Here is a 20,650-nt window from a genome sequence, read left to right as displayed (position 1 = left end):
ATAGAACATAGGAAAGTACAGCATAGAACAGGCCCTTTGGCCTACCATGTTGTGCCAAGGTTTAATCCTAATGTAAAATAAAATGACCGAACCTACGCACCCCTCAACTCACTGTTATCCATGTATATGTCCAGCAGTCACTTAAATGTCCCTAATGACTCTGCTTCCACTACCACAACTGGCAATGCATTCCATGCATTCACAACTCTCTGCATAATGAAACTACCTCTGACATCTCCTTTATACCTTCCTCCTAAAATCTTAAAACTATGACCCCTTGTGCCAGTCAATCTTGCTCTGGGGAAATCTCTCTGTCTGTTGACTCTATCCATGCCTCTCATGAGGGATATGGCCTCCTCTATATTGGGGTGACAGGCCACCTACTTGCGGAACGTTTCAGAGAACACCTCTGGGACACCTGGACCAACCAACCCAACCACCCCGTGGCTCAACACTTCAACTCCCCCTCCCACTCCACTAAGGACATGCAGGTCCTTGGACTCCTGCATCGCCAGACCATAGCAACACGGCGGCTGGAGGAAGAGCGCCTCATCTTCCGCCTAGGAACCCTCCAACCACAAGGGATGAACTCAGATTTCTCCAGTTTCCTTATTTCCCCTCCCCCCACCTTGTCTCAGTCCCAACCCTCGAACTCAGCACCACCTTCCTAACCTGCAATCTTCTTCCTGACCTCTCCGCCCCCACCCCCCCTCCGGCCTATCACCCTCACCTTATCACCTTCACCTTAACCTCCTTCCACCTATCGCATTTCCAATACCCCTCCCCCAAGTCCCTCCTTCCTACCTTTTATCTTAGCCAGCTTGGCACACTGTCCTCATTACTGAAGAAGGGCTCATGCTCGAAACGTCGAATCTCCTGCTCCTTGGATGCTGCCTGTTTGCTGCGCTCTTCCAGCAACACATTTTCAGCTCTGATCTCCAGCATCTGCATTCCTCACTTTCTCCATGCCTCTCATTACCTTGTATATCTCAATCAGGTCACCTCTCTTCCTCCTAATCTCCAGCGAGAAAAATCCGAGCTTAGTCAACCTCTCTTTGTAAGACAAGCAGCATCTTGGTAAACCTTCTTTGCACCCTCTCCAAAGCCTCTGTATCTTTCCAATAATAACTGGACTCAATATTCCAAGTGTGGTCTCACCAGGGACTTGTAGAACTGCAACAAAACCTTGCGGCTCTTAAACTCGATCCCCCTGTTCATGAAAGCTAAAACACCACATGCTTTCTTAACAACCTTATCCACTTGGGTGGCAACTTTGAGGGATCTATACACTTGAACACTAAGATCCCTATGTTCCTCCACACTGCCAAGAATCCTGTCATTAATCCTATATTCAGCATTCAAGTTCAACCTTCCCCTTCTAAAATGCATCACTTCGCATTTATCCAGATTGAACTCCATCTACCATTTCTCAGCCCAGCTCTGCATCCTGTCTATGAGGTGCTGCAACCTACAGTAGCCCTCGATACTATCAACAGCATTTCCAACCTTTGTGTCATTTGCAAATTTATTAACCCACCCCTCAACCTCTTCATCCAAATCATTTATAAAATTTACGAAGAACAGAGGTCCAAGAACAGAGCTCTGTGGGACCCCACTCAACATTGACCTCCAGGCAGAATACTTTCCATCTACAATCATTCTCTGCCTTCTGTCAGCCAGCCAATTCTGAATCCAGACAACCAAACCATACCTGTAACCCATACCTCCTAACTTTATGAATGAATCTACCATAGGGAACCTTATCAAATGCCTTGCTGAAGTCCATATACACCACACCCATTTCTCGACCTTCATCGACCTGTTTCGTCACCTCCTCAAAGAACTCAATAAGATTTGTGAGGCATAACCTGCCCTTCACAAAGCCATGTTGACTGCCTTTAATCACACTATGCTTTTCCAAATAGTCATAAATCCTACCCCTCAGAATTCTTTCCAAAACCTTGCTGACCACAGACGTAAGACTGCCTGGTCTGTAATTGCCAGGGATTTCCCTATTCAATCTGCCATGTTTTATCGCCCACTCTTTTACTCTGCCTGTATCCCTCCAGTCTCTGTGTGTCATCCTCACCATTTGCCTTCCCATCTATTTTCATATCATCCACAAACTTGGCGATAGTCCATTCACTTTCCTCATCAAAGTCATTAATATATTGTAAATAATTGTGGCCCCAGCACTACAGCACTCCATTAGTTATAGGCCATCCTGAAAATGCCCCCATTATCGCAAATCTGTCTTCTATTAGTTAGTCATTCCTCTGCCTGTGCTGTTATCCTTCCTCCAACACCACAGGTTCTTATTAACGAGCCAAGTGCTTAGTATTGAATGTGTTTTCAAACTCCTCCTCCACAAATGGTGGGATTGTCCTGTGAGAAAGTGAGCACTGCAGATGTTGGAGATCAGAGCTGAAAAATGTGATGCTGGAAAAGCGCAGCAGGTCAGTCAGCATCAAAGGAGCAGGAAAATCGACGTTTCGGGCATAAGCCCTTCTTCAGGAATCAGATTCCTGAAGAAGGGCTTATGCCCGAAATGTCGATTCTCCTGCTCCTTGGATGCTGCCTGACCTGCTGCGCTTTTCCAGCAACACATTTTTTGGGATTGTCCAGTGAGGAATTTTGTGTGTCTGAATGAGATAATGTTTCATTCTTCTAAACTCTAGATCCTAAAACTACCTCTCTGTTTTAGGAGCAACCGTTTTACACAGCTAGCATTTGCCAAGATTTCTGCAAATCTGCCTCAACTTGAAAATAAACAGCAGTTTTCCCCAAACCCAAAAGACTTCAGAATCTTCGATCTGAGAGACCAATGTACGGCTCTGTTTATTTTGTTCCCTTGTAATTATTTGAACACTCAGGATTATCCAGTAAACATAGTTCAGTTTTAGAATCTCAATTAATATTAAACACTGTATCGTGAATTTGTATTTGCAGGCTGGCTTGGTACAGTTAGCATGTTTTTCTTGCGAACAGTTGAGTGAATTATTGATACGATCCATCAGTCTTTGGGATAGAAAACATTGAAACATGGCATCACACCAGCACTAAAATTAATATACCACATTATTTATTTGTTCTAAGCAAAACATCTTGTTGGTTTAATATCAGCATCATGTTCGTAACAAAAATAGTAACAATGTGAAACAGTTGACTTCAACTCTTGATCAAACATTGGAGATATCTTGCCCTTTCAGACCTGAAGAGGACTGGGCGCTTCCAGGCCTGCCTTAAGGCCCGTGATGTCTGGTTGGAACATACATTGAGGGATTATCTGATCAGTGGCCATTACCTGCAGGGTGCTTGAGAAGTGCCCTACTTCAACATTACATTTACATGGCCAATAAATTTACAAGGTTGCTGATCATGCCCATTTTGCAGTATATGAAAACATAGGAATCTCAACATGTGTACTGACTTCTGAAGGTAGATCTTTGGTATATAGGAGTAGAGAACCCCTGGCTGATTTCCCAACTAGAACTCTAGCTGAGGAGATTAATTTGACTTTTCCATTTCAATGTAAATTTGAGCATAAGATGGAGCCCATTAAGGCATGCCACGAATTTTTTCATGCAGTTGCAGATTCAAATATAGCAAACGCACCCACATTCTGTTTGAATAAGATGTAGAAAGAGAAAAACATAAAGGACATCAAACTTCAGTAACCATTCTCTTATTTAAAAGTAGGACTTATTCTGTAACAACTGAATATTTTTAAAAGCCCTGTATATTGCACTAAATACTCAGATGCATTGAGCACATAGTATCTATGTGTAATAAACAGTACCTTTATGAAAAATATTTTCTCTTTTTTTAACTCAGTCAAGCAGTTTTACACCGTACAAGTTCATTGGATGAGACTGGGGAGATAGTCTGGCATTTAGCCCTCTGTCTGCTTCTAGCCTGGCTGATGGTTGGGGCAGCATTTTTGAAAGGAATCAAATCTTCAGGAAAGGTAAATGACTGGTGATGAAGACAGTTACAACTACTGACAAAATACAGATTCCCTGTAAGAATAAAACTAGAATTTGTGAAGTGCATAGTTTATATCCTTGGTGATGGTAACAGTTCCTGCAAGGTATAGAGAACAGAAAATGAACTAGTGTGCAGTAATCCTTTGTAGCTTCCACAGAGCATGGTTACCCTTTGAGGGGATACAGCCTTGAAGAGGAGCAGATATGACACCACATGCTGCTCAATCACCTGCCAATGTTCAGCCACAAACTGTGTGGGTCCTACTCTGAACAACACAACAATCAGAGAAATGACGAGGCTGAAATAAGTGTGAAAAAAAGTGTGAAGAACAGTCACAAATTGTAATATCCACAACTGAAATTGAACATAACTAATTTCTAGCCCCAGCAATGCCCCCAAATTCCTGAATGTGTCCCTCATTCTAAGGGTTTCAGTCACTGACACAGGGACTCTGGGGGAAATTCCAATTGCTGCGGAAGGCTGGGCAGGACTGGGGGACTGAGCAGATTAGGGTCAGGGTTTTATTTACCATTTGTCTGGATTATTAGAATAGTAAAGAATCATGAAATATGAAGTGTTGAATATATTCGTGAAGTTCTCATCAATTCTCCTGAATACATCTGTCATTTCCCTGAATGTGATTAATTATAAAACTAAAAATAATATTGTAGAATTTAAACTTATTTCCAACATGTAGCTCAGTGTTAAATATCCCCATCATGTAGCCAACTGTCTTCTGATTCACTCTTTGTTTATATTCCTATCAGTTTACAATCAGCTGGATCCAATAAAGTAAATGTTGTACCACTAATACAGGAAAATCTTCCAATTTATTCTCCATTCTCAGGTTGTTTATTTCACTGCAATTATCCCGTATGTGGTTCTGACGATACTCCTGATCCGAGGGGTTACCCTGGAGGGAGCCTCTAAAGGAATTGAATTCTACATCGGAAGCCAGTCAGACTTCTCCAAACTGGCTGATGCTCAGGTAAGCTCAACAACAGAATCAATTGAATTTCAAAAATCACTTTTTTTTATTTAACTGTTCCTTCTTTTATTTTGTCTGATTGAGGTATTAAAATTTAGAATTGAAATGTACCTTTCAGTCTTTTGTTTGTATTTGGAAAGATCATTTTGCACATGTTGTGAAAAGCAAGCTGAGACTTTGTGATGAATTCTAATGAGTTAGTTTATTGTTGTAATCATCTTGGTATGAGCAGGAGGGAATCAATGCTAAGGGCTAGGATGATGAGATTAGATACAACTGGATGAGATCGGCAGTGGGATGCAAAGGATTGTTTATTCTCAGTGCCTCTTCCTTTCTGAAATCATGGATTAATTCAGTAATCAGATTTTCAGTTACAATCACTTATGAGACTATGTCATCAATATTTGTTCAATATACATTGGTGGGTAATGGGCATTGCTGGCTGGCCAGCATTCATTGCCCATCTCTACTTGCCCTTGAGAACGGCAAAGCTGTGGTAGTCCATTTGACATCTCCTGACCTGTTTAATGTCAATGATATTTGGAGTTTATCGAGAAGTGGGAGATGGCATTGTCACAATATCATCTGGACCTGAGATGTGACTACAGAGAGAAAGCAACTGAGCATCTGCTTAACCAAGTAAATTGTTTGATTGCAAAATTAACAGCACATGAACTGTGATAGTGAAGGAAATGTAACTCTCAATGAGTGAACTTAGAGTAGTTCAGAAATAAAATGCAGAATTTTATGCCCTTCCAAATGACAATTTGGGAGCAATGGGACATGAAATTGGGTGAGAAAGCATTAGTTTGTAGCTTCTTGTCACTCATCTATCGTGGTGGCAGAAGATTCATGGATGGATTTTGATGCTCTGCCATTAATGATGGTGTTTAAGTGGCCAATGAATGGCCATTGAAACATCTCCTCCCTGGTTCTGCACCTACTTATGGAGACCAGGGGACAATCATGAGGAAAAGCGAAATCAAAATCCTGTTGAATTCCTATCGGGCTTCCAAGAAGGGGGAATTCATCTAAAGGCATCAACACTTTTTTGAAGGACTCTACTTCAAGTAGATGGGAGGACTGGGGGGAGCTGCTGAGAGCTAAGATCCTGCCTTTCAGTTGATCTTCTCCCCCTTCCCCCCCAAACCCTTCTTCCACATCAACAATAATAATGTGACTCTACGCATGTAATAGGTAATTTCACACTGAGCCAAGTTTGTAAATGTCAGGAGATACCATTTTTATAACAGCAGAGTGGTGCATATCAGAGATATTTCTCTGAACCTCTGAGTGCAGTCTGAAATTGCTGTGGAATTTACACGTAAATAACAAGGAGCATCTGGAGCCTCACCATTTAAGTATAAGATGGTTCGTTACAAATGTGCACTCAGTTTGACATTCATGCCTATTTTAAATCTAATTTAAATCATTTTTGTGATCCAAATTAACCCCAATGTATGCAGTTTACATTTTGCTTAACAGACTGCAGTGCAGAAAATAGCAATGTCTTTGCAGAAGATCAGATTTTTGGTCCAGTGGGGTTTTATTTCTGCTATGAGTCAATTTTGGAGGGAAAATCTTAAAGTTGGCAGCAAGTAGTCAAAGGAAATTCAAATGATGGCCCTCCTATTAAGTGAGATGGTGTTGATCAGAGCTAGTTTAATTCAGTCAGATCACATTGAGCTGCTGGACTAACTCACACTATGCTTCTTGTGGTCGATGTAGTTTTTCAGTTGAATGAGTTCAAGTGAAATCGTTCTGCACTGATGAATTCTCCCTTCTATTTATCAGGTCTGGAAAGATGCTGCAACACAAATTTTCTACTCGACATCAGTGGGTTGGGGCAGTTTAATCACATTGTCATCCTACAACAAATTCCACAACAACTGTTACCAAGATACCATCATTGTCTGTGTTGTTAATTGTGCTACGAGTGTGTTTGCGGGATTTATCATCTTCTCCACTCTTGGACACATGACTCATGTGCAAAACAAGCCCGTTTCAGAGGTTGCACAGTCAGGTAAATACAAAGTTAACCATACTATTCTGCTGCAGGATAGCACATATGTGTCATTTGTTAGACATCGATGGGGTACTAGAGGACACCTGGGCCTGAGTGTAATTTGCCCAAAAGAGCATTGAGTCAATGGGATTAATGGAATGAGAAAGGAACAGAAAAATAATTGAGAATGATAGTAACAGGGCAACAGGCAAACATAAGACAGGTGCTCAGAGAATTCAGTAACAGAAAGGTCAACTTTTCCTACATTATTGGAATTGGTGCACAATGAAGTTCTCATGGAATGATTGTGTTTATTAGTGGCTTCTATTTCCGGATTTATTTTGATGTTAAATAAAAGTTGGGTTGATAGCTAGGGAATGGTAGAACAATTATTGCGTGGCAGTGATTAGATTACTGAATAACCTGAGTATCTGTCCAGGGACAACCATGCCAACCACCACCACCTGCCTCCTCCTATTCATTCTCCCAGGATAACTCTGCCGTCCTGGAAGTAAGATTTGAGAGATTCAGCAAACCTCTAGTGATTTTGAGATGTACTCCATTTGAACTTGATTTGACACCTTCAGGAAGCCAGTGGTTTGACCCACCATGTTCCTGTTGATAGCAAGTGTTCCATTGTACACCAGCTTGAGTGGCAAGGAAGAACCACCAGCAAGGACAGGTCTGGATATTCCAGTTGTTCTGAACTCCTTGTCACTGCCCTCTTGTTTGACTGAGGCTGGAGGAGTGCATTATCTCCCACTCATCCACTACTCCATTGATAACAGCATGCATGTAAATGTTTTACCCAGTATCCACCATGGGCAATGATATAACTTAGCTAGAATGGGTTTAAACTTAGAAGACCTATCAACCAGGTTTCTTTGGGAATCCAAGATGGCGGCGACCCAGCAAGTCTGAGTCTACAGTGCTCCTCCCAAGACTTGGGCAAAGTGGGTCGCCCACCCCCACCACACTCACCAAATCATTTAAAATAGTTTTTACTTAATGTAATTAGTTGTTTAGTATAGAATTTAAACAATTTCATCTCCAGTAAAAATGACTAAAGGGGAGCCTGCAGCTCTCAGCAAGCAGGAACCCCTCCCCCACCCTCTCCAGCTGCAGAAGAGGCATCCGCAAGCGCCCCGGGGGGCTTACTTTCGGTGGCGAGCCTCGTGGGAGTAATATCCAAACTTGATGCGAAGATTGACGCTTTTATAGAAGAATCCTGAAGCCGATGGGACTCACTCTCGGCAGCGCTGCAAAAGCAAGACATCAAGGAAATCGAGCGCTGAGTCGGAGGGGCGGAGCTAAAGGCCGCGACCTCCGAAACTACAGCACAATCGGCCATGAATCAGGTCCGGATTCTCGAACAGCGAGTCTGGACCTTAGAGAATCACATTGACGACCTTGAGAATTGAGGCTGTAGAAAAAATATTCATTTGCTGGGCCTTCCCGAACGGGAAGAGGAAGGCCAGCTTACAGTGTTCCTTGAACAGTGGCTTCCACAGCTTTTAAATCTGGAGGCTGGATCAGGCCAGGTAAGGGTGGAATGGGACTACTGGGTTGCAATACGCGGATCCGGCTCAAACCAGCGTCCCCGCCCGGTCCTGTTCCGGCTGCAGAGTTATAAGGAGAGGCAGATACTTTTAGAAGCCTCCAGAAATCTTGGAAAAGATCTCCAAGCCATGATCTATAAAGGATCCAAGATCATGTTATTCCAGGACTTTTCCCCAGCTCTGGTCTGAAAGATGAAGGTGTTTGATGAGGTGAAGAAGTGTTTAAGGGACTTAAGTATTCAGTACTCCTTGCGCTACCCAGCGACGCTACGCTTTAACCATGAAGGGTCCATGTATAACTTCGGATCGCTGGAAAAGACCAAGGAATTTTTGGACTCTCTTAGATAAATTGTAAGAGATAATTGATGTTCGTTTGCTTTCCCCCCACTCCGGTTTACATCCCACCCCCCCCCCTTTTTTAATATATTAATCATTTTTTTACCTTACTGTTTAATAATATCTTGGGGGGTGGGGAGAGGAATTTATTTATTTGTTCTCTACTTAACGATTTTCTCCACCTCCTTGTTTTTTTTATTTTATATATATATAGGCTGGGGGGTCTAGTTAATGTTGGTGGGGGGAGGTGGTTACCTTATACTATTTCACCTCTGTCTCTAGGAGCGGTGTTGTTTTCCCTTGTTATTTTGTATTATTATATTTAATTATTACTTGTTGAGCTTGTAATTTCATAGTTATATATGTTCATACATTATATTAACATTACCAAATATATCCAGGTGTTGGTGTAAGTTGGGGGGGGGGGGAGTAGGGTGCTCACTGTTAACTCTAGTTCTGTAGTATATTTGAATTTTCTTCATCCTATTGAGGAGCGCCTGGGTCAAGGGTGGGGCACTGGTTTGGAGGGGATACAATAGACTTTTGGAAAGGAAGTGATACCCCCTGGGAACAAGGGGGAAAATCTCCATTTTAATACGTTTTATATTTTTTTTATTTCAAAATAGTTTTTTATTTTACTGTTGTGAGTGTATTAGAGAGCCTTTATTTTTGTAAATTTTATATGCTCTATGCTCGGGATGTTCTGGATAGGGTTTCCCCTCCCGAGAGGTCTCGGATTTGCCTGGACGATTATGGTTGATCAGTCGGTTAAGTGGTGCACCTGGAATGTCAAGGGGAGTAATTCACCAGTCAAAAGGAAGAAAATATTATCAAACCTCAAGAAAGAAAGGGTTGATATAGCTCTCCTACAGGAGACACACTTATTGGATAAAGAACACTTGAAATACGACAGGGTGGATTTGATCAGGCCTTTTTTTCTTCTTTTAGCTCAAAACGCAGGGGAGTTGTTATTCTTAATCGGAAGAATTTCCCTTTCAAAATCCTAAATCAGATAAAAGATGAATCTGGACGATATATTCTGATTAAAGCCCTTATAAATGGAGAGAAATATGGGATTTTAAATTTGTATTGCCCCCAGCACTTCCTTTTAAATTTATAATGGAAGCCTTCTCAAAGTTGATGGCTCTCGGTGCCCGTCATACAATTATAGCGGGAGACTTTAATTGTATTATGGATCCGGAAATAGATAGGATTCCCAAGAGTACTGCAGGAATATTTCCCAGATCTAGACAATTGGTGGACTTGAACAAAGAGTTAGGACTAGTAAATATATGGAGATGCCTTCATCCACAGGGCAGAGATTTTTCTTTTTACTCCAATCCACAAAATGCCATACCAGAATTGATCTGTTTTTTGCCCCTCGATTTTTTAAAATTCCATATCATCCTGTAAAATAGGCAGTATTGCAATTTCTGATCACGCTGCTGTATATATGGAAATCAAGGCGAGGAACAATGAGACATCACCCTGGCATTGGCATATGGACCCCTTCCTGATGAAAGACAGTAAATTTGTAAAGTACTTCTCTGAAGAATTTAAAACTTTTTTAGAAATTAATTTAGGTACGGCTAGCAACCAATCAATGATGTGTGAGACCATCAAAGCTTACGCACGAGGTTTGATCATCTCATACTCAGCGACCCAGAAAGAATTAAAGGGAGAACAACAGCGTCTGCTCGAAGCTCGCTTAAAAGCAGCTGAAACAGCATACGCTGACAGACCTTCTATTATCAAATTGCAAAGGATTATAGCCCTTAGGACAGCTTTAAACACCACGCTTACCCAAACGGCTAAGAGGGAAATATTATTTGCAAAACAAAGGTCATATGAATTTGGTAAATACTTAGCATTTCTTGCAAAGAAAAAGAAGGCCCCTCAAATATCACGTCTATCAAGGAAAGTACTGGTATTTTTACTCATGATCGTAAAAGGATTAATGCAATCTTTAGAAAATTTTATTCTGATTTATATAAATCACAGGATTGTGAAGACAGGACTTGGAGGATGCAATCATTTTTAAAAAACTTGACCTTTCTGGACCTAACTCAGGAACAGATATCGGTCTTGAATGTTCCCCTAACAATCCAAGAAATACTTGACACAATCAGGCAACTTCAGAGCGGTAAGGCACCTGGCCCAGATGGCTTTCAAGCTGAATTCTATAAAGAATTTACAGGAATATTGGCTGGTCCACTTATGGACATGTATAACTACTCATACAGTCAGGGCTGTCTCCCGCCTTCACTGAAAGAGGCAAATATCTCTCTTATCCTTAAAAAAAGGAAAGGACCCAGAAGATTGTGCATCATACAGATCAATATCCTTGCTAAATGTAGATTTTTAAATCCTCTCTAAAACGTTAGCATTGAGGCTAGAAAGGGTATTGCCACATATCATAAAGGAGGATCAGACAGGGTTTATTAAGGGCCGTAGATCATCCAATAATGTTAGAAGGGTTTTGAATGTGATTCAAGCCTGCCATCAGGGAAAGATACCAGGAATAGTAGTCTCATTAGATGCGGAAAAGGCATTTGACAGGGTTGAATGGTCATATTTGTTTTACACATTGGAAAGCTTTGGCGTTGGAAAGGTGTTTACCAAATGGGTCTCAACACTGTATAGTGATCCCAAAGCAGTTGTGATTACCAATGGAATAGGCTCGGATAACTTCAGTATGGATAGGGGCTGCCGTCAGGGATGTCCTCTCTCGCCATTGCTATTTACGCTAATAATTGAGCCACTAGCAGAAGCTATACAGGCTGACCCTAATATAACGACCCCGAGGATTGGCACAGGTAAACATAAAATTACCCTTTATGCAGATGATGTTCTTCTATTCCTCAGTAATCCTTTGATGTCCGTGCCTCGCTTAATCCAAGTTTAGTGTATTTTCAGGCTATAAAATTAATTTCTCAAAATCAGAGGCTATGCCAATGGGTGGCCTTGCTAGTATATCCCACTTATTGGATGGATCCCACTTTCCCTTTCGGTGGTCCCTGGAGGGTTTTTTATAATTAGGCATTTTTATTACCCCAGCATTTGGTCAGTTATACAAGGCTAACTTTGTGCATTTACTGGAAAGGATAAGGCAGGACCTCCAGCGATGGGGAGACCTTCCAATTTCCTGGCTAGTAGAATAGCACTAATTAAAATGAATGTCCTGCCCCGTCTCCTATACCCTATGAGAATGCTTCTGGTGATGCTGCTGAGGCTGGCACTGCGTAAATCATAAGGCTGGTTGGGTTTCTTTATTTGGAATCATAGACAGCCCCTCATTAAGCTGAAGAAGCTACAGCTTCCACAGGCAAGGGGAGGATTGGATTTCCCAGATTTTAGGAAATATCAGTTAAGTTCCCTATTAAGTTACATAGCTGATGGGGGTCTTGTCTGACCCGCAATCAATCTGGCTGGACATCGAGGCTTCTCAAGTAAAATGCCCACTTATTAACCTTTTATTTTCAGACAAGAGGAAAATCATTACGGATCACTGTAAAAATCCCATAATACTGAACACAATTAAAGCTTGGAATATAATGCGGCAAAATGAGGGCAACTCACATAAAACATCCCCCTATGCTCCGATAGTGGGAACATGGGGATTTCAACTGGGGTTTACAGATGCCACTTTCAAACTCTGGAGATCCAGGAGTATCTCTTGTTTAGGGGATCTATTTAAAGAAGGGATCCTGATGTCTTTTGAACAGCTGCGTCAGAAATTCAGATTACCTAATGGAGACCTCTTCCGATACTTCCAAATTCGAGATTACATACAGAAGAAGACTACGTTATTAGATAGTCTTTATAAATCAGATAGAGAATGTAGAATGCTATGGCCAATGGGGGTATCTTCCATCAGTACTGTTTATCATTTACTACATGGTGAAGTATTGGAAGATATAGACAATCTGCTTAAAATATGGGATCAGGATTTGGGACTAGAAATCTCTATAGAAACATGGAATGACATTTGGGAAAATGCCAGAAGAATCACCATCTGCAACAGAACTCAGGCTATTCAGCTGAAGATACTTCATAGGGCCCATGTAGCACCGGATTGATTGGCAAAATTTAAGGCAGGAACATCTCCAATGTGTCCCAAATGTAAAATAGAGGTGGGCACTTTTGTACATTGCCTATGGACCTGTCATAAGATCCGGAGATATTGGACTAAAGTAGCAACTGCTCTGACAGAAATCTTAGGAACGGAAATTAGAGTGGACCCTGTATCTCTCTTTTTGGGCTTTTCGAACTCACCCTCCCTGGATATGCACGGGAAGAGATTATTTTCTATTCTCTCTTTCTATGCGAGGAAAAATATTTTGGTAAACTGGGTGGCTGAGGGCCCCCTTGAACTTTCAATTTGGCACAGATTAGTTATGGAATGTATTCCCCTTGATTTCCTTACAAATATGGTGCACCAAAAGACCAAATTATTCCATAAAATATGGCAGTCCTTCTTGAATTATATCAATACATATATTTCGGCCGTCCTAACAAGGGCTTTTATTTAATTGAAATGGCGAACCTGGCTGGTCCGTGGCCCCTTGGGAGAGGAATCCCGCACGAATACGGGTTTTGTTACATATGATGTTAATACATTCCCAGCATGTATCTCACTACCCAATTTCTGTGTTATCCGTTGGGTTTTTGTTTCTCTTAATTTAATAATGTAAGAGATTTAGTTCTGCACTCTGGTTAGTTGTAGGTTAGATTAGTAGTTAGTTGAGGTTTTTTTGTCGGTTTTTTTTTGTTAAATTTTGGTTATTATTTATTTAAGATTTAATTGTATATCAATGTTTGTGCTTGGGTTTTTTTATTTTGTAAACTTGTAAAAATGTTAAATTTTCAATAAAAATACCTATAAAAAACAAGTTTCTTTAAAATTATTGATTCCCATTGAAATTAGGCACTATTCAACAAATGTACAGAACTGATTTAACATAGTTTGAGATATGAAATTACTGACCTTCGACATATCCAGTTCACAATTAAGATGTCACAATCTCACCATTCTGAATTACTGATCTCGTGCCCATACATTCATTCTTATATTCAGGGTGTGCCACATGGTATGTTCCAGAAGTAATTGGAATGTCTCAGCTGAGACTTTTTGAATTTGCCTCAACATCAGTGACTATATGGAATTAAATGTAGCAGTGTGTGTTGATTGTACGCAGGACTAATATTATCATTTGTTTTGTATCCATTGTTCAGGGTTTGGTTTGGCCTTTATTGCCTACCCAGAGGCCCTTGCACAGTTGCCATGGGCAACTTTATGGTCCATTTTATTTTTCTTCATGCTAATCACTTTGGGACTTGACACACTCTTTGCAAGTTTTGGTAAGAATGACATCTTTTAAGTTCAACAATAATGTTACTTAATTTAACCAATCTCTTTCTACTTCTATAAAAGGAACTTATCTAAGCTATTATGTTTGGAACTACTGCTGATGATTGTAATGCACGAGAAAACAATGTTACTCTATAGTCAAATTCTCCACAATGTCTTAATGAAACCTCAGCTTGGTTGAATGAAGCGTGTTCCAAGTTGTAGGAAAGAAATATTCAGGTCATTGTTACCTAACATCTGGAAGATTTACAGTGGAATTCATGTTTTTTAAAAATCTGCATTCATGTTCAGTTGCTGTTCACAATTTTGTTTTTCTTCATTCATTCATGGGATGAGATCATTGCTGGCTAGGCAGCATTTATTGCCCATCTCTAATTGCCCAGATGGCAGTTAAGAGTCAACCACATTGCAACGGGTCTGGAGCCACATCTAGGCCAGACCAAGTAAGGATGGCAGCTTCCTTCTCTAAAAGACATTAGGAAATCAGGTCAGCTTTTCCAACAATCAATTCATGGTCATCATTAGATTCTTAATTCCACCAACTGCCGTGGCAGGATTTGAGCCTGGGTCCCTTGGGTATAATCTCTGGATTAACAGTCCAACGGTAATACCATTAGGCCATTGCTTCCCCTTTCCTTGTTCTTTCTGTTGTATCATACAACTCATATTTCTGTTTCTGCTGCCAAGTTCTAGGTGTCTCAATATAATAACTATCATTTTTGATGTACATCTAGACCCTTCTCATCAGGAACAGGGTTTGTTAAAATGTATTGAGCAGCAATTATGTTGTGATTCAGTTAACAGACTAATCTAGAGGCCTGGATAAATGACCTGGAGACATGAGATCAACCCTCACCTCTATGTCAAAAAAGAACTGCAGATGCTGGAAATCAGAAATTGCAGGAAGAACTCAGCAGGTTTGGCAGCATCTGTAGAGAGGAAGCAGAGTTAATGTTTTGTGTCCAGTGACCCTTCTTCAAAAAACAGCATTCTGAAGTAGGGTCACTGGATCTGAAATGTTAATTCTGCTTTCTCTCCACAGATGCTGCCAAACCTGCAGAGTGTTTCCAATAGTTTCTGGGTGTGTTTCACGTCAGTGTCTGAGGAATTTGAATTCAATCAAATAAACCTGGATGAAATAACATTGCTGTCAGCAATTTTGACTGTAGAGCTATCATTGTGTCAGAAAAACCCATCTGACACCTAATGCCTTTTATAGAAGGAGATTGTGTGTGAGAGACCTTCTTGAAAACCTCAGAACCATAATCATATGTTAGACCCTGGAATCCTTGACGTGCATTTTGCTTCAATGCTTTATGTTATTAAAGAATCCAACAGAATATTTATTGCAGCTCACTGTTATATACAAACATTATATTCATGTACGCTTCTCGGTGAGTATGAAAGTACTCAATTACAACATGCAGCACAGTTTGTCAGTATGTCATGCTTGAAGTGGCCCAAGTCAAGATAGTTTCTGAGACCTTTCTGCTCTTAAGTCACATAATTATGCAGGGTTTATATAATGCCTTACAGGTTATTATATTAGATAAGATTCCCTACTGTGTGGAAACAGACCCTTTGGCCCAACAGGTACACACCGACCCTCTGAAGAGTAACCCACCCAGACCCATTCTCCTACGTTTACTCCTGACTAATGCACCTAATACTACAGGCATTTTAGCATGGCCAACTCACCTAATTTGCACATCCTTGGATTGTGGGAGGAAACCAAGCATCCGGAGGAAACCCATGCAGACATCACAACCCACACTCATTCCACACAGACAGGCACCCAAGGCTGGAATTGAACCTGGGTCCCTGGCACTGTGAGGCAGCAATGCTAACCACTGAGCAACCTTGCTGCCCCACAGTGCTGTGGTAACATATTAATTGTGAGGCATGAAACAACAAGCCTCTCTGAAATAAAGTGGCAAGCCACTCAGTTGTGGCTCATTACTCCGATAGGAAAAATAAACCAGATGAACTGCCTGGCATCAGAAACAGCAAAGGTACAATCTTCCCAATCAGTATTGCAAACTCTTCTGCAATACAATCTGAGAGAGTTCTCCCACACATTGTTGAACCAAATGTCTAATATTGTCGTTCCCACTGAATCACAGCCTATAGCCCACATCTCAGAATCTTCTATCACCCACCCTGAGATGGTAAGTTACTTTCAGGAGACATTAGCAAGCCTCCATTTTCCAAACATTGCTCTTATACAATTCTGCCCATAGACAGAGAAATCTCTCCCCATTGGCTCCTTCAGTTCTCTTGGCTGCCATTTCTCTGGTGGTGGATTTATCTCAGACTTGGTATAAATCATTAATTAATCACTGATAACTCTTGTTTTCAATAGAAACAGTAATAACAAGCCTGCTGGACCAGTTTCCTGAGTTCCTTAGGCCAAAGCGTCTTTATCTGACAGCTGGTCTTTGTTTGTTATTTTATTTCCTTGGCCTTCTGTTTGTAACACAGGTAAGTTGTAGCTTAGTCATTTGCTATGTTTCCACATGAGCAATCAACCCTCTCTAGACAAGGATACTCAGTAAAATGAGACACTGTTTCATAAATCACAAAGAATTAAGTTCAGTCTAAATAAGCTCCCAGCATTTAGAACCCCACTGCTGGTTTGGTTTTGGACCAGGGGTGGTGATAAAAATGGATAATTGGCAGTCCAGAATAAGAAGAATGAACTGGAGGAGAGCTGACTTCAATGGGCAAAGAATGGAGCTGAGCCAGAGAGACAGGAACAAAATTATGGTGGGAAAAACAGTCACTGAACAAAGGGCTATGTTTAAAATAGACATGATTCAGGTACAATCAAGGTATGTTCCCTCAAAAAGCAAAAGGAGAACAAACAAATCCAGAGCTCTGAGGATGAACAAAGGAGATAGAATACAAAATGAAGAAGAAGAAGTGAGTTTATGATGAGTGTCAAGACAAAAACTTCAAGCAGAACACTAAGGTTCAAAGGGGAAGTGAAAAGCATATTGGAGAAGTGAAGGGGGTTTAATAAGAAGATTAAGGTCAGAGGTAAAGCCACCATGGGTCTACTGGGCCACAGAGAGGCGACGAGTGATGGTTTAATGTGAGAATCACCACACCTCAGGGAAGGGGAGAGGTTGATACTTCGTGGTATCTTCAGCTGGTGCAGGAATTGAAACGCACCTCTGACATCTCTCAGCATTTCAAGACAGCTGTCCAGCCAAATGTACTAACTGATGAGAAAGCACTGATGAGAAAGCACTGTCAGCCAAACATATCAAGGAATTCCAAAGTCTTCTATAGGCACATTAATAGCAAAATGAGGAGTTGAGTCAATTAGGGTAAAAAAGGTGGTTTACACAGTGAATCAGAGAATCCTATAGTACAGAAGAGGAGCTTTGGCCCTCAAGTCTGTACAACCAAAATTATATGAATTCTACATTAATCTCACTTTCCAGCACTTGGCCCACAAGTTGAAATATAGGACATATGGAGACAAGAGACATGACTAAGGTGTTAACTGAATACCTTGCATCTGTCTTTACCAAGGAGATGGAAGCGACACCAGTTATAGTAATGGAGGAGGAAGCTCTATCACGATAAAGATCAATATTCACCAGGAAGAAGTTTTGAGTAGGCAATCAATATTTAAATTGACAAGGTCCGGAAGCAGGTGTCATGCATCCAAGAACATTTAGGGAAGCAAGTGTAGAAATTAAAGCACCACTGACCATAATTTTCCAGCCTTCCCTAAACTCAGGGGAGGTGCTGACTGGTTAGACAATTGCAGACATTACGCCTTTATTTGTAAAAAAAAAGCCTGTGAAGGTAAGCCCAGCAATGACAGACAATTCAGTTTAATATATTGAAAGGCATGGAAATATCATAATGTATAAATCCAGAGAGGTGTTGCACCTGACCGAGATCACATCTGGACAGAATCATAGACTCTCTGCAGTGTGGAAATACCATTTAGCTAATCAAGTCTGCGTTGATCCTCTGAAGAGCTGCGCACCCAGAACCATCCTCTAACCTACAACCCTGCGTTCCCCATGATTAATCCGCCTAGCCTTTGCATCCCTGGACACTATGAACAATTTAGCATGGCCAATCCACCTCATCCACATATCTTTGGACTGTGGAAGGAAACCAGAGCACCTGGAGTAAACCCACACAGACATGGGGAGAACTTATAAACTCCACACAGACAGTCACCCAAGGGTGGAATCAGACTTGCATTCCTGGCATTGTGAGGCAGCACTGCTAACCACTGAGCCACCGTGCTGCTACATGCAAAACTGATTGTTTATTTCAAAAAAGGAAAATGGAACACAACTAATTCCAGCCCTTCAAGGAATGAGAATAAATCGAGCTAACAGGGTATTTTGCGGTTGAGAAAAGATAAATTCTTAAATCCTTTTAATGTCTATTTTAAAAATTTGAATGTTATGTTTTTTTCCATTTAATGCTTTCTAATTTTCCATTTCATTTTAGGCTGGGATTTATTGGTTACATTTAATGGATTATTTCTGTACTGGATGGATTCTCATTGTAGTTGCTCTGTTGGAACTCATTGGTCTCAGCTGGATCTATGGTGGGTATGACTGGAAAAAAAAATAATTACAATTGAAATGTATTTATGAGAATACTTTCACCTCTTCAGAGAACACTATAATGTCTACACTGGATATTGTGCGGATAACTATAGGGTTTGAACAGTTAGTGAGGATTTAGACTTGAGTCAAATGAATAATGACAGAGGCAAAAGTTTAGGATTATAAAATTCATGAACTAATTTTATTGAACTATGTTTCAAAATCACAAGGCTATGATACAGATATAACAGGTGAACAACATCATGCATGTCCCACAGTGAAAAGCAAAATTTAGAAACTAATTGACTTGCTATTCAATCATGCCCTCACTTGATAACTACCCCACAGCAACTGAATCCTTCCAATCCAATTAACCTGTGGCATACTTGCCTTCATTGGAAGTGGCATTGATTGTAAGGGTAGGCAAATTATGCTGCAGCTTTATGGAACTTTAGTTAGGTCACACTTGGTGTATTACATACAGTTCTGGTCACCACAGTAGCAGATGGACGTGGATGCTTAGGAAATGTTTACCAGGATGTTGCAGGGTATGGGGATTTTAGCTATGAAGAACATTTAGACAGACTGGGTTTGTTTTCATTGGAATATGAAAGGTTGAGGGGTGACTTGATAGAAGTTTAGAAGATTGTGATGGCATGGATTGAGTGGAAGGTAAGAGGTTTTTTTTTCCCAGGGTGGAGGGATCAATTACTAGGGGACACACTTTCAAGGTGTGGGGGGATGTTTCGAAGTGATCTACAAGGCATGTTTTTCACACAAAGGGTGGTGAGTGCCTGGAACACGCCTGCTAGCGGAGATGGTGGAAGTAGACACAATAGCAGCATTCAAGAAGCACCTGGACAAATACATGAATAGGAAGGGAATAGAGGGATACAGATCCTGTTCGTGAGGACAGTTTTATTATGGAAGAGCAAAATGTGTAAGCGCAGGCTGAGAGGACTGATAGGCCTATTTCTATACAGTTGTGTTCTTTGTCCATTCTGACTGTTTCAAAACCCCCAAATATTCCCTTCCACCTTGATAACAGAAGCATCACATGGGTAGATTCTTAACATTGTTTCAAGACTTCTCACTTCCCTGACCGCAATGATGATCCTACAGAATCAGGAGATTCCCTTAATGAGATTGTTCCTGTGAGTGTCTTGATCATCATAGAGATTAGGAACATTAATATGCTTCCTGATCCTTTATCTTGGGACACAGGAATAAGAGTAGGCCATTCAGTCCATCAAACCTGTTCCCCTATTTAATACCATCATGGTCAGTCAACACTCCAATGTCTTTTATCTGTGCTATCCATATCCATTCATTCCATTGGACAAGTTTCTTGATCATTTTCTTGCCCTTATGGTGCCTTAAGAATACAGCCAAGGGAATACTATTTATTGATTACCTGGTTACTGGAATTAACATTAGCCATTGTTTCCACTCCCTGAACAATTGTTCACACAAAGATCAGGCTCATCAATTCTAAAGTGATGAATGCAATTTCTTAGCCGACATTTTACATTTCCAGTTTTTGGGAGCCCATTGGCTGGAAGCTGTACACCAGGATCAGGCAGATGTCCCAACACACTGGTTATATGGGAATTGCCTGGGAATGTATGATACTCATGGAAATACCCAGTGTCAAAAATCCTCTGAATAAGTTCCAACTCTGAGTTAGAGACAGAGACTTCAGAAAGTTCTGACTGACTTATAATTACCCAGGAAATGTTAGAAGGATTAAAATCTGCTCTCATTATAAAAATGACTCCCTCAATCATTCACGTTGACCTGACAATGAATAACATTAAC

The 20,650-nt window shown here is 40.8% G+C and overlaps 1 protein-coding gene across 1 annotated transcript in view; it reads left to right on the top strand.

The window, feature by feature from the left end:
- Positions 1–20,650, top strand: part of LOC132820042 (sodium- and chloride-dependent neutral and basic amino acid transporter B(0+)-like) — a 65,536-nt gene that overhangs the window by 36,952 nt on the left and 7,934 nt on the right. The window contains exons 7-12 of the mRNA XM_060831962.1: positions 3,835–3,967; positions 4,835–4,975; positions 6,770–6,998; positions 14,111–14,236; positions 16,609–16,727; positions 18,732–18,831. Of these exons, the coding sequence (XP_060687945.1) occupies positions 3,835–3,967; positions 4,835–4,975; positions 6,770–6,998; positions 14,111–14,236; positions 16,609–16,727; positions 18,732–18,831 (848 nt within the window). The remainder of the gene's footprint in view (positions 1–3,834; positions 3,968–4,834; positions 4,976–6,769; positions 6,999–14,110; positions 14,237–16,608; positions 16,728–18,731; positions 18,832–20,650) is intronic.

This window comes from Hemiscyllium ocellatum, chromosome 11 (genome assembly GCF_020745735.1).
Source record: "Hemiscyllium ocellatum isolate sHemOce1 chromosome 11, sHemOce1.pat.X.cur, whole genome shotgun sequence".
Lineage (NCBI taxonomy): Eukaryota > Metazoa > Chordata > Chondrichthyes > Orectolobiformes > Hemiscylliidae > Hemiscyllium > Hemiscyllium ocellatum.
This window is presented reverse-complemented; position numbering and strand designations above follow the sequence as displayed.